We start from the raw sequence: 19,291 nt of genomic DNA on the forward strand, positions 1-19,291 counted from the left end.
CGGCTATAGCCACTGGCAATAATTGCATGAATAGTACAACAGGCTGGTCATACCCCAGTCATACAACAATCAAATTGCGTACAACCAGCCTGCCTATAAATGGTTTGAAGCTGGGTCCCTGCTGAACCGGCTGAGATTGGAATCATCTATAGCCTGTTTAAGAGGGGCATTTCTCCCTCTTTGGGAGAATCCACTAACCTCGTTGTTGGGTCTCTGGGACAGGAACTGAAGGATAGAAAAAAAAACATTTTTTTTTTTTTAATCGACCAATAGTACAGAAAAAGCAAGGGTCACTCTATGTACCATCAGCAGGAAGTAATAAAATATTAGGTGAACTATGCCAATCCTATTACTTAGGATGATTGATTGTGACAATTTTCCTTTCATAAATTTGTTAGATCAGATTGTTGTGGGACTACAGTAGAATTATTAGCTTTGTGTGAACATTTAACTGTGTATGAACAACCTAACTTAAAAATGAAAGGAATACTCGCCCATTGTATTACATTAAATAATAATTTACATTGTTCACATTAGACAGCCCTAAACAGGTCTATGAGAGCTCACTGGGGCAGCATTAAAGAAGAATACTGTTGAACGCGGTCAACAATTCCACAGATTAGAACAGGCCTCAATTGTCTCCAAGAGTCAACTAAACAGATGCAAAGGGTTGTTGATAATATAGAATCGGGTAGCTAGGGAGTGTGGGTTAGTCAACATTTCCTTAGCGTACCCTTACGCTTTAAAGGTGTCAAGATCAACTTACATGATGATAGCAACAGCAGCCCTGACATGTCAAGACAGCTGAAAATAGCTTCAACTTTTGTCAATTTGCTAATATTATTTATTAGGATGCAACAAAGATAAAGGTGTTCTGCCTTTATATACGACAAACCAATGCTCTCCTGGAATGTTGCTTTTTCAGAAGCTCTCCCATCCAGCTAATTCCCTGACTGGCTATGTTCTAGTTTAGGAGAAATGTGTTACAATTTGATGCATCAATAAATAAATAAATGTAATTTGTTAGTGTGACATTCATATAACATCAAGCCAAGTTTGCAAGTACAGAAATTTGAATGGCGGCAACATTTAAAGTGGATTTCCACCCCAAAGTGAAAGCTCTGCTCGTTTGTCTGCTCCCCCCTTCACTACCATATCTGGCACCTTTTGGGGGGGGGGGGGATTAGCGGACACCTGGTTTTGACAGGTACCCGCTCCCACTTCTGGCTCGGTTCGCCTTGGCCTTTATATACAACGGTCAGACGGGAAGTGGTTAAAAGTCAGCAGCTAGTTTTTTTTAGCTGCTGACTTTTAACAAACACAAAAACAGCTGGAACTCTGCTTTAAGTAACTGTAACATTGATGTTAAATTTCTGATTGAAATTGCATTCCCTTGGATGGTCAAAAGCAAATGACTGTCAAAGGATTCAAGTTAACAGCTGGGACCTTGAAGTTAGTGGGGAGAAGAAATCATTTTATAGATTTATTTCTCATTTATCAATTTTTTTTTTTTACATTTTTTTTCTTCCTAGGGAGTCTTGAGGTCAGGGGAGGCTTAACCACTTGAGCACCTGAGGATTTACCCCCCTTAATGACCAGGCCTCTTTTTGCTACTCGGCGCTGCACTAATTCAACTGATAATTGCGCGGTCATGCAATGCTGCACCCAAACGAAATTTACGTCCTTTTTTTCACACAAATAGAGCTTTCTTTTGGTGTAATTTGATCACCTGTGCGCTTTTTATTTTTCACGCTATAAACAACAAAAGGCCAAAAATTGTGAAGAAAAACAGTATTTTTTACTTTCAGCTATAAAAAATATATAGTAAACTCAAAGTTGGTTATAAATTTAGGCCAAAATGTATTCTGCTACATGTTTTTGGTAAAAAAAATTCCAATAAGTGTATATTGATTGCTTTGTGTGGAAGTTATAGCGTCTACAAACGATGGTATAAATACTGCAATTTACGCCATTTTTCTGCTTTACAGCGCTGCGCTAGTTTAACGGACAATTGCACGGTCATGCAATACGGTACATAAATGAAATTTACATCCTTTTTTTCCCCACAAATTGACCTTTCTTTCGGTGGTATTTGATCGCCTGTGCGGTTTTTATTTTTTGCGCTATAAAAAAAAGGCTGACAATTTTGAGGGAAAAAAAAACAATATTTTGGACTTTTTGCTATAAAACATGTCCAGTAAAAAAAAAAAAAATGCAAAAATCAAATTTAGTCATAAATTTCTGCCAAAATGCATTCTGCGACATGTCTTTGCTAAAAAAAATCACAATACGTGTAAATTAATTGGTTTACGTGAAAGTTATAGCGTTTACAAATGGCGGGAAAGATACTGGAATTTTTAATCTTTATTTATACTAATAATGGCGCCGATCAGCGACTTTTGGCGGCAATCAGCGACATATGGCGGCGACCAGCGACTTATGGCAGGACTGCGGGACAGTGACGGACATTTTGACACTGGGGGGGGGAACTGACTTGGGGTCACTGACATCCCCAGTGACACCAATACAGTGATCAGTGAAAAAAAAACCACTGAAACTGTACTAATGTCACTGGGGAGGAAGGGGTTAACATTTTTAGAATTTGCAGTGTAAGGGGAGTGTTTTACTAGGGGGCGGGGGTGTGTACTGGATGGGGGGGGGGGGAGGGAGGGGGGAGCTGATCGAGGGAGAGAAACTCTGCAGCTTCTCACAAGCTGTCAGAGAACTGACACAGAACAGGGCTGTGTGTAAACAATGCAGCCCTGCTCTGTGTCAGCGATCACCGGCAATCGCGGGGAAAAAGGCCGGTAAAAACCGTCCGTGACCCGTCAGCTGACACCCGCTGCTGACACCCGCGGGACAGGTAGGGCGGGCGCGCGCCCCCTACATGTTTTGAAGGCAGCCGTTTTAAAACGTGCTTTTGCCTACGAGCGCCGCCCTGCCACTGTTTATATGCGGTGGCTGGGTGGTAAGTGGTTAAAGTGGTATTAAACCCAAAAGCAAACATGTATCATATTGCAGGTTACCAAAATTTAGATGTGATGCTTGTATTCATTTTCTTTTTTAGGCTTTCTTCTATATTTATCTGGTGAGCCAGCCAGTAAGCTCTCCAGCAGAATGTATCAGTTACAGAGATGAGACATACCATTTAACACTAGCAGGGGTGCTTACAACTATCAGCTGTTATTTATGTAAAACCTTTATCCCAAAAGGAAAATAACGGTTTGCTGTAAATGATAAGGCGTGAGCTGGAGATTGGTTTCAATTTATTCATGTATTTATTCTGCTAGTCCAACACCCCCTCAGACTGACAATGCTGTTGTCCAAAAATGCCCCCTGTGGTAATTAATCCAGAGTGGAGGCACTCTAATATAAGAGGTGTCTTACTGGCCAGATAACCAGGCGAAAACAGAGGGGAAAAAAAACCTAAAAAAAGAAAGCTAATGCAACATTTTTGGTTTTGGATTTACAACTGCTTTAATTCTACCCCCTTCATGCATCACTGCAGCAACAGATCAGTTACAATAGTAACCTATTGCTGTTGTTATATGCAAGCACTATATTACTACTGAAATAGTAATATGCCGGTACCATGTGACCAATCACAGCAGGTCACATGACCATTGTAAACAATGAATGGCTTCCTTTCATGCCATCCACTGTATACAATTGTGTTGCTAGCTGTGATTGGTCACAGTGATCACATGGTACAGACCGGGCCAATCACAGCTCATCTGTATCATGTAATTAGCTGTGGCCAATCACAGCTAATCACAACAAAAAACACTGAATAAATCGACTTCATTCAGTTAAATGCTTGCTTGAAGTAATAAAATTCACTGCTATAGGCAATAAAAATGAAAAAAAATTATATATATATATATATAAAAAAAAAAGAAAAAAAAATCAACCATAAAAAATATATATATATATATATATATATATATATATATATATATATATATATATATATATATATATATATATATATATATTTTTTTTTTTTTTTTTTCTTTCATAGGTCACCAGTCAGTGTCCTTGATCACTGCCACACCAGTTATGCGATACCGCTGTACTGCACTAGTGACAGTATGTAAAACATTTTTTTTTTAATTTCCAAAAAATGACAAAAAAATTACAACTGAAAAAAACTCGCCATGCCTCTTACTAAATATCGCAGACTGTCTACTTTCCAAAAAGGGGTAATTTGGGGGATATCTGTACTGTCCTGACATTTTTGGGTCTTGGGAAATGATATAGGCCAGATTGATTGATTTTCAGATATATACCATAAGTTTGTGGACTCTATAACTTTCCTACAGTCTTAATAACATACACTAATTTGGGTTATTTTCACCAAAGAAATGTAGCAGTAGACATTTTGGCCTAAACTTATGAAGAACAATTATTTATTTGCAAAATTTTGGCAAACTATGAGAGCGCTGAAAGGTGAAAATTGGCCTGGGCAGGAAAGGGTAAACGTGCCGGTTTTGAAGTTGTTAAATGACAAGAAAGAAATATTTATTATTGTTTACAGTACAGCGCAATTCCCAACCTTCAAAAGATTCTCTGTACTGGACAATGTTTGGATGCTTCATGTTTGCCAGCACGGCGACTTCTCTCCTTGATTCCTCCCTCTCTTTGTTGGACATCTGAAAAAAATAAATGTAGTATATTGATCAATACACCAGAACACACAACAAACATATCAAACCAGAACACACCGTTTGTAACAGTTAAGACAAAAATACTGTAACCTTCCATACAGTGCCCGAATACATAAGGCGACAACCCTTCCCAAGCTTAGTCAACAAATGCAGAGCTTCTGTCCCGAAGAATGTAGATGCACAGTACTGGAAAGAACACTTACCGTATTTTTCGCACCATAAGACGCACTTTTTTCTCCCCAAAAAAGGGGGGGAAATGTCAGTGCGTCTTATGGAGCGAATATGGAGCGGCCGGTCCGGTATTTCCACTGCCGCCGTGTCAGAATACCGGGCCGGCCGCTCAGCTCTACAGCGGGACCTTATAGAGATGACTGCTGACCTTTGGGGAGGGGGGGGAGCGGGTACCTGAATTTGACAGATACCCGCTCCCACTTCCGTGGAGTTGTTCTTTCATCTTACCCGTTCCTCTATCCAGCGGCGCAGTCTTCCCGGCTTCTGTAGTGTGGGCATGACAGCCGGGTGCCAAGTGCGCATGCGCAGGAATCGGTGCTTTTTGTGAATGGTAAGGCGGCACCTGGGACACATGACAGATCCCAGAAGCCGCCGGACCAATCACAAAGCGCAAGTGCTTCTCGCTCATGCGCACTGGGCACCCGGCTGTCATGCCGAACGCCCTTACAGAAGCCGTGGCTGGATAGAGGAACGGGTAAGATGAAAGAACAACTCCACGGAAGTGGGAGCGGGTACCTGTCAGATTCAGGTACCCGCTCCCCCCCCCCTCCCCAAAGGTCAGCAGTCATCTCCTGTACTATCCACAGTCTCTGGTCATCCCTGTGCTGTCCGCAGTCTCTGGGCATCCCTGTACCGTGTCCGCAGTCTCTGGTCATCCCTGTACCGTGTCAGCAGTCTCTGGTCATCCCTGTACCGTGTCAGCAGTCTCTGGTCATCCCTGTACCGTGTCCGCAGTCTCTGGTCATCCCTGTACCGTGTCCGCAGTCTCTGGTCATCCCTGTACCGTGTCCGCAGTCTCTGGTCATCCCTGTACCGTGTCCGCAGTCTCTGGTCACCCCTGTACCGTGTCCGCAGTCTCTGGTCACCCCTGTACCGTGTCCGCAGTCTCTGGTCATCCCTGTACCGTGTCCGCAGTCTCTGGTCATCCCTGTACCGTGTCCGCAGTCTCTGGTCATCCCTGTACCGTGTCCGCAGTCTCTGGTCATCCCTGTACCGTGTCCGCAGTCTCTGGTCATCCCTGTACCGTGTCCGCAGTCTCTGGTCATCCCTGTACCGTGTCCGCAGTCTCTGGTCATCCCTGTACCGTGTCCGCAGTCTCTGGTCATCCCTGTACCGTGTCCGCAGTCTCTGGTCATCCCTGTACCGTGTCCGCAGTCTCTGGTCATCCCTGTACCGTGTCCGCAGTCTCTGGTCATCCCTGTACCGTGTCCGCAGTCTCTGGTCATCCCTGTACCGTGTCCGCAGTCTCTGGTCATCCCTGTACCGTGTCCGCAGTCTCTGGTCATCCCTGTACCGTGTCCGCAGTCTCTGGTCATGCCTGTACCGTGTCCGCAGTCTCTGGTCATGCCTGTACCGTGTCCGCAGTCTCTGGTCATGCCTGTACCGTGTCCGCAGTCTCTGGTCATCCCTGTACCGTGTCCGCAGTCTCTGGTCATCCCTGTACCGTGTCCGCAGTCTCTGGTCATGCCTGTACCGTGTCCGCAGTCTCTGGTCATGCCTGTACCGTGTCCGCAGTCTCTGGTCATGCCTGTACCGTGTCCGCAGTCTCTGGTCATGCCTGTACCGTGTCCGCAGTCTCTGGTCATGCCTGTACCGTGTCCGCAGTCTCTGGTCATGCCTGTACCGTGTCCGCAGTCTCTGGTCATCCCTGTACCGTGTCCGCAGTCTCTGGTCATCCCTGTACCGTGTCCGCAGTCTCTGGTCATCCCCTGTACCGTGTCCGCAGTCTCTGGTCATCCCCTGTACAGTGTCCGCAGTCTCTGGTCATCCCCTGCACCGTGTCCGCAGTCTCTGGTCATCCCCTGCACCGTGTCCGCAGTCTCTGGTCATCCCCTGCACCGTGTCCGCAGTCTCTGGTCATCCCCTGCACCGTGTCCGCAGTCTCTGGTCATCCCCTGCACCGTGTCCGCAGTCTCTGGTCATCCCCTGCACCGTGTCCGCAGTCTCTGGTCATCCCCTGCACCGTGTCCGCAGTCTCTGGTCATCCCCTGCACCGTGTCCGCAGTCTCTGGTCATCCCCTGCACCGTGTCCGCAGTCTCTGGTCATCCCCTGCACCGTGTCCGCAGTCTCTGGTCATCCCCTGCACCGTGTCCGCAGTCTCTGGTCATCCCCTGCACCGTGTCCGCAGTCTCTGGTCATCCCCTGCACCGTGTCCGCAGTCTCTGGTCATCCCCTGCACCGTGTCCGCAGTCTCTGGTCATCCCCTGCACCGTGTCCGCAGTCTCTGGTCATCCCCTGCACCGTGTCCGCAGTCTCTGGTCATCCCCTGCACCGTGTCCGCAGTCTCTGGTCATCCCCTGCACCGTGTCCGCAGTCTCTGGTCATCCCCTGCACCGTGTCCGCAGTCTCTGGTCATCCCCTGCACCGTGTCCGCAGTCTCTGGTCATCCCCTGCACCGTGTCCGCAGTCTCTGGTCATCCCCTGCACCGTGTCCGCAGTCTCTGGTCATCCCCTGCACCGTGTCCGCAGTCTCTGGTCATCCCCTGCACCGTGTCCGCAGTCTCTGGTCATCCCCTGCACCGTGTCCGCAGTCTCTGGTCATCCCTGTACCGTGTCCGCAGTCTCTGGTCATCTCCTGCACCGTGTCCGCAGTCTCTGGTCATCTCCTGTACCGTGTCCGCAGTCTCTGGTCATCTCCTGCACCGTGTCCGCAGTCTCTGGTCAACTCCTGCACCGTGTCTGCAGTCTCTGGTCAACTCCTGCACCGTGTCTGCAGTCTCTGGTCATCTCCTGCACTGTGGCCGCAGTCTCTGGTCATCTCCTGCACTGTGGCCGCAGTCTCTGGTCATCTCCTGCACTGTGGCCGCAGTCTCTGGTCATCTCCTGTACTGTGGCCGCAGTCTCTGGTCATCTCCTGTACTGTGGCCGCAGTCTCTGGTCATCTCCTGTACTGTGGCCGCAGTCTCTGGTCATCTCCTGTACTGTGGCCGCAGTCTCTGGTCATCTCCTGTACTGTGGCCGCAGTCTCTGGTCATCTCCTGTACTGTGGCCGCAGTCTCTGGTCATCTCCTGTACTGTGGCCGCAGTCTCTGGTCATCTCCTGTACTGTGGCCGCAGTCTCTGGTCATCTCCTGTACTGTGGCCGCAGTCTCTGGTCATCTCCTGTACTGTGGCCGCAGTCTCTGGTCATCTCCTGTACTGTGGCCGCAGTCTCTGGTCATCTCCTGTACTGTGGCCGCAGTCTCTGGTCATCTCCTGTACTGTGGCCGCAGTCTCTGGTCATCTCCTGTACTGTGGCCGCAGTCTCTGGTCATCTCCTGTACTGTGGCCGCAGTCTCTGGTCATCTCCTGTACTGTGGCCGCAGTCTCTGGTCATCCCCTGAACTGTGTCCGCAGTCTCTGGTCATCTCCTGTACTATGTCCGCAGTCTCTGGTCATCTCCTGTACTGTGTCCGCAGTCTCTGGTCATCTCCTGTACTATGTCTGCAGTCCATTAGTTCAGAATATTTTTTTCCTGTTTTCTGCCTCTAAAACCTAGGTGCGTCTTATGGTCAGGTGCGTCTTATGGAGCGAAAAATACGGTACTGGTGGCAGATCTATGTACTACAAAGACACACAAATCTGCTTACACGAGCTACAGTCTAAGTGGGCTGAAAAAACTTGGGTTACCCCACATGTACATATAGTTTATATGGATGTCACTACAGCACTCTATGGTGTGATTTACCTTAGGTTTTTCAGTAGTAAGCTCAAAACACTGCCTAGTATCCATGTAATGTCCAATGGCATCTTTAATCAGTGTTATCATTCTAGATAGTGCCGAGTGCCAAGTACAATCGAGGTAAGAGTTAAGGTTTTCTGAACTCCTCATATTTAGTATGGGAGCACAGAAAACTCTAGATGACCAAGGCAAATTTCAACATATAGTAAACCCTTATAGTATGTATTATTATTAATAATAATAAGCAGGATTCATATAGTGCAGTTTGCGTAGCGCTTTACATCTTGAGGGCAAACCATACAGTTACAATACAATTAAAAACAGGAGGAATGACAGGGCCCTGCTCATTAGTAGCTTACAATCGAAAAGAGGAGGGTCAAGTGATACAAAAAGGTAATAACTGTGGAGGATAAGCTGATGGAAAAAATACATGTACAGTTGTTAGGTGGAGGCAGGATAGGCTTCTCTGAAATGAAGTTTACAGAGAACACCTAAAAGTGGACAGAATAGGAGTCAGTCGGACAGATTGGGGTAGCGAATTCCATAGGATGGGAGAGGCTTGGGAGAAGTCTTGGAGGCGAGCATGAGAGGAGGTGACAAAGGAGATAGAGAGCAGGTCTTGGGAGGAACAAAGAGTGCGATGGCTTTGTAAGTTGTTAGTGTAGTGGTACATGAGGAGGCAGTAGAAGAGGAGTGCGGAGGGTATGAGAGCAGGCAGTATACGCAAAAAAAAAAAAAAAAAAAATGCTACACTACTCCAGGTTGGTCCATCTCAAGTGCTTAAAATAAAAAAAATGTATGTGACTTGCGAGCCAAACTATATATTCAATCAAGTGTTTCTATGGATCGCCAACATTTAACACATAACTCAAACTGTGCAACCTAATAATACATTTATAAATGTAGCGCTCCTTAAAAATATATTAATCCATGCTTGTGATTTGTGATAAACGCATACCATAATCAAATCATACTTTTATAGATAAAACAATTATAATGACATGATTTCAATAAAAAAATGTCCACATATAAAAAAATTTTTACTTTACTCTAAAAAATATATAGTCCCATTAATCAATAAGTGATCCAAAAATCGTGACGTGGTGACTTATTAATCATAAAATAGTGACTTTCTGTGATCCTCCAACCAGTAAGATTGTGCGCTCACCTCCTTCTATGCCTAAAAAGTAGGCTACACACACTTGTAGTGCACACAACCTGGAACCTGCTGGATCAGCTGTAGCATATCATGGATAAGTGATCTCTCCTATGGATACCTCAATAAGCCCCTTAATAGCTGGATATCTTTGCAGGGATTTATCCCTCTTTGATCTGCCAGAAATCACCTGCTTTTCTCCTCCTGATTATCTCCTCCTCATTCGTTCCTTCCTGTTAGGACCTGGCCTCATGCTTGCCGATTTCTCGTCTACCATCTCAAGTGCTTGCCCCTATCTTCTTTTTAATTCAAGATTTTCAGTATAAAAAGCGTAAACCTTTGCTCTCCTTTTTTATGTGGCTGTGATGTTTTTAATCTTGAATTGCCATAATAAAGTTTTTGGATCTCGAATTCATCAGTGTGCAGCCATCCCTTTTTTGTTGTGCTAAGCAGTGTATGCAGGAAGGATTGCAGTGGCCATGATGTTGCACTCAATGTTTGGGAGAGGCTGGGGAATACTGTGAAAGCAAAGACAATGCACACAGACAGGGCGCAAAAGAAAAAAAGCAAGCAGCAGCATGTGTAGGAGGATAGGGCATACATTTACTAGTTTTTATTAGTATGACAGAGAAATCAATGTCTTAGAGAGGAGGTTATAAATGCATATATAATGTAAACATGGTGTAAAAGAAAAAGGGACAAGTTGCAGAAAGATTTTTAATAATTAGTATTTTTTTCCCCCCCAAGTAAGAGGTGCTCTTTATGGAGACATCAGAGATCTATTAGACTCAGATGCCTCCTTAGTATCTAGCAGATAGTGTGCTATGGCTGATTGCACACTCTGGCTGTGTGGTCTGTGGTCTACTAAAAGTTTATACCAGCTGCTGAAATATCTAATTGATAATATTTATAAATGTTAAATCAACAAAACGGCAAATGTTTGAATTATAAAAGAGATAATGGTTTAGAAGAAAATTAGAGATAGTACAATATTAAATCATATAGCATTATTTTGTCTGCATTAAATTCAACTGAAAATTTTAAAGTACAACTAAAAGCAAAACTTTTTTTTTTTTTTAGTTTTGGATAGAGTGGAGATGGGTTAGAACACCTGTCAGTCTTTATTACTGTCTGTGCCCGCATTAGGAAGATTCCTCCTCTTTGTCTCGTTTACCTAACATCAAAGGTGAAAGAAAACGAAAATCCCAAATTTTGCATTGACCCCAAAAAAGTAACAGAGGGAAAATCTTCAAATGCAGATACTAGTTCTGGTGTCCTGGGGGGCCCCAATGGATTCCCTTAATTTGCAGTGATATCCTCTCACTCCCTTTTGTGGCTATCAGACAGGCAGTAAAGGTAATTCTCCCCAAAAGGATAAACACGGCAAAAAAAAAAACAATGACAGGGGTTATAACCCTCCCTTATTCTATTCAAAATTTAAAAAATTTTTGCCTTTAGTTCTACTTTAATACTTGATATCCTAAAAGATTTGTTTGGCTGTATCACTACATACAGACTTAGTTCAGCATCTGGTAAAGCTGAACTCTAGGAAGATAATATAAAACAAATTAAGGCTAGGTTCATATATTTGCATCTCTGTGCGGGTGCGTTTACACAGGCATAGCAGCCCATTCCTTTTTCTAAAATACACCCACAGGTTAGCCGCACAGATCTGCTAATGAGCAGCACATTTTGGCTGTGGGTGCGGGAACGTGTACAATTTACATACATTCCCAGACTTGTATATTTGTTAACCTACACTAACACAGTGGTTAATGAATTTTATTAAAATTTTTAACCTCCCTGGAGGTATTCCCGAGTGTAGCTCGGGGTAAAGTTTCAGCACCTGTACGTGTTCTATTTTATTTTATCATGATGATCTTTACTTAATAAATATACTTCATAATACTACACCATGAGTATTTCCATCTCTATTACCTGGCACTGAGCCCTCACATCTCAGCCCAGCATTCCAGGAGTCCACCCAGGCAGGAGAAGTTGGGATATACAGTTGTGACCAAAATTATTCAACCCCCAATGCTGTAAAGGGGTTTAGGGACTATAGTGTACATTTGGAATTGTATTCAGAATCAAATCCTACAAGGACGTTGTAACTACCCAAATGCAACTAAAATGACATCAATTGTTTATGTAATACAGTAGTAAATGGTTCTTATGTGGTTTCTTCATTGCCACAATTATTCAACCCCTTAAAGACTACCACTCTGAAGAACAGAGGTTCATACAGGTGCTTTCCATCAGGTATTGAAAACACCTGTGGATGTCACCGAGCAGCAATCAAGCATAATAAGCACCAATTAGGCAGCTTTAAAATGACTGTGATACTCAGCTCCTTCTAGACATTTACTGGTGTGGTTACAAACATGGTGAAGGCAAGAGAATGGTCCAGGAAGACAAGAGAAGAGGTGATTTCTCTTCACAGGAAGGGCAATGGCTATAAGAAGATTGCAAAGATGTTAAACATACCAAGAGACACCTTAGGAAGCATCATTCGCAAATTCAAGGCAAAGGGCACTGTTGAAACGCTACCTGGTCGTGGCAGAAAGAAGATGCTGACTTCGACTGCTGTGCGCTACCTGAAGCGTAGAGTGGAGAGAAGTCCCCGTGTGACTGCTGAGGAACTGAGAAAAGATTTGTCAGATGTGGGTACAGAAGTTTCAGCCCAGACAATAAGACGCACACTGCGTAATGAAGGCCTCCGTGCCAGAACTCCCAGGCGTACCCCCTTGCTGTCTCCAAAGAATAAGAAGAGTCGACTGCAGTATGCCAAAAGCCATGTGGACAAACCACAAAAGTTGTGGGATAGTGTTCTGTGGACTGATGAAACAAAATTAGAACTGTTTGGGCCCATGGATCAACGCTATGTTTGGAGGAGGAAGAACAAGGCCTATGATGAAAAGAACACCTTGCCTACTGTGAAGCATGGTGGAGGGTCAATCATGCTTTGGGGCTGTTTTGCTTCTGCAGGTACAGGGAAGCTTCAGCGTGTGCAAGGTACCATGAATTCTCTTCAGTACCAGGAGATATTGGATGGAAACGTGATGCAGTCCGTCACACACCTGAGGCTTGGGAGACGTTGGACCTTTCAACAGGACAATGATCCCAAGCATACCTCCAAGTCCACTAGAGCATGGTTGCAGAGGAAAGGCTGGAACATTTTGGAGTGGCCATCGCAGTCACCAGACTTAAATCCGATTGAGAACCTCTGGTGGGACTTAAAGAAAGCAGTTGCAGTGCGCAAGCCTAAGAATGTGACTGAACTGGAGGCCTTTGCCCATGAAGAATGGGCGAAGATACCCGTAGATCGCTGCAAGACACTTGTGTCAAGCTATGCTTCACGTTTAAAAGCTGTTATAACTGTAAAAGGATGCTGTACTAAGTACTAAGATTGAATGTCACTTGGGGGTTGAATAAAACTGATAATGCTGTGAGCACAGAAAAGACATTTGTGGTTATTTCATTATAACTGTTATGTTATATTTGTCTGACCTACAAGTGCCTCTTTAATGTAAATGTAAGCAAGATGACTGAATGATCAAAAGCAATGTCAAACTGGCCAAAACACTCAATTTCAGTGGGGGTTGAATAATTTTGGTCACAACTGTAGGTCCAGGTCATCATCTCTGGCAGCCGTTACCCCATTTACCACCAGAGGGCACCTTCACCATCAGGCTGTACCTTCACGGGACTTCCGGCTTCATGGAATTTCTATGTGCACATTAAATTGCACTTCCGGTGAGTGGGCAATTTTTCTACACCTTCATGTCATGATGTTGGAATATACCCATTTGGATTGAAGTCATTCACACTCCACCACTGGAATATACCTTTTTGGACTGATATCACATTACCTTGGACTGTATATTATCCAGTTTATAGGACTTTTTTGTCATATTTTGTCATACTTATGACAGTGTGTTTTATTTGTATAGCGCTGCACACCCCATTTTTATGTCATACTCTTAGAAAGGCTTTTGTGGTTCCTTTTTGTGCATTAGCGGCTTTACTTGGTGCGCTCGCTAACTTATACATTTACACTTAAAGTTTCAGCACCACCTGCGGTAACCCCGAGCTACACTCGGGAATACCTTTTAGCATTGCTCCGGGATCTTTGCTTCACTTACCTTGTCCTTCGCTCCCGCGATGTCCCCTCTGCAGTGTCCCCGGCAATGTCCTCTGGCCGATGCCAGCATCTGTCTTCTGGGTTCGGTTCCCTGCGACGTCAGGACGTACGGGGACAGAACGGCGGGAAATTTAAAAATGTGAAAAAGTGACATTCACTAAATTCACATAGTAAAACATTACTGTATAAAAGCATGTCACATACATTTTGTCCCTAGTGCTTTGTCCTGTGCCCTGCCTGCATTTTGTCTGTTCTTTCTGCCTGGAAACTGAGAAACGTTCATGGCGTCCAAAAAGCGTCCCTTAACTAGTTGCCGACCGCAGATAGCCGAATGACAGCTGCACTGCGGCCGGCCAGTTCTGGGTGGACGTCATATGACGTCCCCCCAGAACACGCTCTCCTGCGCGCCCCAGGGGGCGCGCACCCGGCGATCTCCGTGATCGCTGTGTCCTACGGACACAGCTGATCACGTGATGTGGTAAAAGGCCAATCATACCGGCCTTTTACCACGTGATCAGCGGTGTCCAATGACACGCTGATCACAGGGAAATGCAAGTGCCGGTTCTCGGCTGCACTTTCCTCACGCTGTCAGATCGTGAGGAAAGTACTGCCGAGAACCGGCAGTTGTCAGAGCGGGGATCGGCACCGATCATCAGGGCACTGATGATCAGTGCTCTGATGATCGGTGCCCAGCAGTGCCACCCGCAAGTTCCGCCCACCTGTGCCCAGCAGTGCGCCCACTAGCTCCGCCCACCTGTGCCCAGCAGTGCGCCCACCTGTGCCCAGCAGTGCACCCACCTGTGCCACTCTGCAGTGTCACACACCTGTGCCCAGAAGTGCCACCTACCTGTGCCCAGCAGTGCCACCCACCTGTGCTGCCCACCAGTGCCACCCACCAGTGCGGCCCAGCAGTGCTGCCAGTCAGTGCCCAGCGGTTGTGCCAGTCAGTGCCGCCAGTCAGTGCCCAGCAGCGATGCCAGTCAGTGCCGTCTATCAGTACCCATCATCAGTGTCACCTATCAGTGCTGCATATTAGTGCTGCCTATCCGTGACACCTCATTAGTGCTGCCTATCAGTGCCACCTCATTAGTACTGCCTATCAGTGCCCTTTAGTGCTGCCTATCAGTGCCCATCAGTGCCGCCTATCAGTGCCCATCAGCGCTGCCTCATCAACGCACATCAGTGAAGGAGAAACATTACCTGATTGAAGAATTTTATAATAGAAACAAAAACTTTTTTTTTTTCCAATTTTTTGCACTTTTTTAATTTATAGCGCAAAAAGTAAAGCACCCAGTGGCGATTAAATACCACCAAAAGAAAGCTCTATTTGTGAGAAAAAAATGATCAAAATTTTATATGGGTACAATGTTGCATGACCGCGCAATTGTCAACCAAAGTGCGGCAGCGCTGAAAGCTGAAAATTGGCCTGGTAAATAAGGGGGTATAAGTGCCTGGTAGGCAAGTGGTTAAAGTCAAAAGCGATTTTAGACCAGCTAGAGAACAGCGATAGTAAATCAGAACCACTTGCAGAATTGAGTGATGATTCGTGGGGAAATTCGTCATCAGAGACTGAAAACAATTTTGTGACTTTGCTCAGTGATGTGCGAACTTGGCGCTATATTTCAAATTTCAGTATTTTTGGTTTGATTATATTATTGAATTAAATTTATTATATTATTAGTTTTTATGATTATTTATTAAATTATAATTTATGATTTCGTGTTTCAAATTTTATCATACCCGGGATGTTTAATAGACTCTTGTTCGGACAGATTTCAGTGAGTTATTCCTAAAAATTACAGGCCTACAATAAAAAAAAAAATACATATTTCCATGCAAAAAAAGTACCGCTTTGAGTACAGAAATACTGACATAATCAGACCGCTAGGGAGGTTAAACGATGAATTAATTATATTAAAATGTATTTCTTTAAAGGCCAGCAGTGTAAGCACTTGGCTACGGCCTGGTATCAGTCTCTTGAAATCTGTGTATAGCTGGAGTGTGAAAGGAAAAAGCAGCAGAAGGAGGCAACTGGTTCACATGCTGATAGGAGGAGTGAGCAGAGTTACTGAGAGATCAGTTCATCACAATGATACATCTCCTTTCACTATTCAGTCACTGACTGGGGAGGGATCAGGACAACCTAGGCTCAGAGAAAGCGGGTGGAATAATATCGGTCATTAGACTAAGGATAATTAGTTGCTTAAAAAAAAAAGTTCTGCAGTGGAAATCTCTGGATTGAAGGTAAATATTGTAGCAAAAGCTGTTTTCTTTGGCTGGAGTTCCGCTTTAAAATTAATATGTAGCTTGCAAAACCACAAAGGTTCAAACATAACTTCTGCTGCAAAGTAAAATCTGCTGTGTACAGATCTGGCTATAATTTTCCTTCTCCAGCTCAAGTTGGTAGATATTTTAACACAGTCAGCATATTCTTGAAACAAAGACATTTCTTACCCAAAGATTTAGTGTATACAGCACAGCAGTAAAGGTCATGACCATACTGAAAGATTGGCTTTGAGCTGTTATTTACATCTCAAACATTATATAGGATAGAATGTTACACCAAAGTCAGTTTATTCAGTAATAGAATTAGATTTAAAGAAAACCTGTTACAAGAGGATAGGCTGGCTGACACTTTTGGATTTATAAATCACAGTTTCTTGGTTATCATCATGATGTGGCTTTCCTCTAAAGCAGAACTAAACCCATCGCATTAACGGTTTGAAAAAAAACTGTTACATTCCCGACATGAAAGGAACGCCAACTGTCAAATTTGCTTGCAAACTGTCAAATCAGCATCCATCATAACTGATCACATGTGCAGCATCATGGCAGTTGCAGATCATACAGAGGCTAAGATGGCAGCTTCCTTGGCTGAAAAGGATAGGAGGATTTAATTCCACTTTAATACGTAAAGTGTTTGTAAACCTCAGACATGGTAAAAAAAAAACACATAACCCTCTATAGTTTGTACTTGTCTCAATCTAGAGTACTAAGTGTCATTAATGTCTGCTGCTTTGTTCCTCTGCTATCAGCATGAGTCACTTCTGACAAGTTTTCCTGACACCAAGAGATAAATGGTGACAGAGGAAAGACCTCTACCTGACTGACAGACTCAGGCTCTGTTTCGGTATGCTGTGTGGAGTGGGGGGGGGGGGGGTGTCCCTTTCCTCCAATCTGCTCTCAGAGTTCTCCTCACTGAGCTCTGCAGTGTGTAATTTCAGCTCCCCTCCATTTTCTTCCACTTTCATGTGATATTAAATGCTATATTTTTGGTGGTTTAAAATTAAAAAAAAAAAAAGTAATACTTACCAGCTCTGTGCAACTATATTACACAGAAAGGTCACTTACCATGACAGAGGTGGTAGGGGACTGCCAGAAGACATCTTCTCCCTACTCCGGATGCCTCCTTAGCAAGCCAGGTAATAAGGTGGCACCCATGCATGTAAACTCCTGAGTCGAGCTGCATGCATCCATAGACATACATAGCACCAGTAAGCCATGCCCCCCCTCCCTTCTCACAGGAGCTTAAGCAGGAGCCTATGGTTGACAAAGGCCTGGAGACTTTCACAAACCCGTTTTACTATGTGTGCTAAAGAAATGTCTGGTTTACCGACAACCCCCAGATTCTTCTTTTTCTATACATGGAATCTAAAAGCCTGATTCAAAAAGGTATGGGCAAGAGAGGTAGTCTTTAGTTAGCACTGCCAATAAACAAAACCTACTAGGCCATAAAAAAGTTGGGACCTCATGGCTTGGAAAGACACTGTAATATACAAAACTATAGCAAAGAGTTCAGTCACCACTGTCACGGATCCACGGTCGCTGCCACCAACAGGCGACAATCGCACGACCGCGACTAACAGTAATACGTCATGCCCACGGCGTCAAACCCCAGACCTTCTCACCAAACTCGTGACCGAAGGACCGGCCGATCTAAAACCGCGGTGTGACGCGCATAACAAGGCCACACTCAGCTGCACCCAGCACAGCGATTGCCCAGCTAATGGACTACAATCGGTGCCTGCAGCCTAAATGCGCTTGTTACTGGGTCGGGTTAATTACGCAACTAACCCTCTACTGCCACCACCACTTTTGTCGGAGACTGGGAAACTCCCGTTATCAAATATACACTATAATGACTGAAATATTGATCTATATAGCATGGCCCACGGACCTGCTATACAGAGATATAAAAAACAGTAGCGTCTCTTCAAAAGGCAGGAATTCGAGAATTGCAGGTAAGCGCTTAAAAACAGTTTAACACTTTCAGAAAGAAAGATTTATTACTAAAAGAGTCAAACAGGTGCAACAAAATATTTACAAAGAGATATCACAAAAATATATATATATGTATACAAAGACACAGCAAACAGAGAATAGCAAGGAAATTACAGGGTTAAGTTACTTGCCTTGCCTTTTCAGACTCAAGCGGCAGAGCAGGGTGATTCGTGGTCTCCTTTTGTTACGATGTTCAGCTGAGGAGACCCTGTTAAAACTCTGACTCTCTCTAGGCTTGTCTCTTCTTAAAAGTCCCACTCAAAGGGGGGGGCTCTGACTACACGTTTTGGGAGTGGTCAGTGGGAAACTCTGTATTAACTACAGCTTCATAATACATGACATGAAACATACGGTTGACCTGAGGAATGTGCAATTACGCTGGTTAGTTTGATAATGTGTGGGCTTACGCCATTTTGGGTCAATGCTTCCCAGCCCTCTGAGAAATGCTGCCTTATCAGACGTAGGTGAGAAAGGTGACAGTTTTCCCAGACCACTGGCACCACCAGGGATGTCTTACCCTGGTTGACCTACACCATCTGTCAGGAGATAACGTTTGCCTCTCAGGACTGGAAAGGGGGATGTGAGGAATGATCGAGGAACACCTCAAATAACAGAAAAGAACAAGAAAAAGAAGAACTTCCGCTTCCAGCTCTGATGAGCTAGTTTGTTACAACCACTTTTGTTATTACTTACAGAGAATTGTAATTTGGATTGTTTTCTAGGGGATTTTGCGTTTTGTCCTGAGTGAATAACTAAATAAATTCTTATCACACATGTTCCAGGGCAGGGATCAGCTCGGGTTTTGAGTCACTGACCCAATATGGCTATATTAGGCCAATAATGTCTCCAGCATCCCTGCCCTTTTTGTGTACATGTAGCCAGGGAATGCCCCAGCCGCAGTTGACTGAGCAGCAGTGGGCAGGAATGACAGCTTCCTTCAAGGTTTGAACCCAAGATCGGGCCAAACCCAAACTCATCCCCTATTTCTGGGCAAAGCCTGAAGCAAGAGGCTGATGTAGTAACTGCCATTAGGTTAATTGCTTTTAGTATAAATAGAAACAGAGGTCACCAGTACACCATGAATCCATAATCAATAGTGGAAATTATTATTTAACGTGATCAAATCACAATAATTGCAAAGGTAATGTTT

General features: G+C 44.5%; 1 protein-coding gene across 5 annotated transcripts in view; it reads right to left on the bottom strand.

The window, feature by feature from the left end:
* The window catches only part of NEK1 (NIMA related kinase 1), a 220,246-nt gene that overhangs the window by 193,093 nt on the left and 7,862 nt on the right, over positions 1-19,291 (bottom strand). For all 5 annotated transcript variants that reach the window (XM_089684019.1, XM_089684022.1, XM_089684020.1 and 2 more), the window contains exon 2: positions 4,556-4,652. In XM_089684019.1, coding sequence (XP_089540145.1) covers positions 4,556-4,652 — 97 coding nt within the window. The remainder of the gene's footprint in view (positions 1-4,555; positions 4,653-19,291) is intronic.

Source organism: Staurois parvus, unplaced genomic scaffold (assembly GCF_062004578.1).
Source record: "Staurois parvus isolate SC_StPar_1 unplaced genomic scaffold, SC_StPar_1.0 ptg000334l, whole genome shotgun sequence".
In the NCBI taxonomy this organism is placed as follows: Eukaryota; Metazoa; Chordata; class Amphibia; order Anura; family Ranidae; genus Staurois; species Staurois parvus.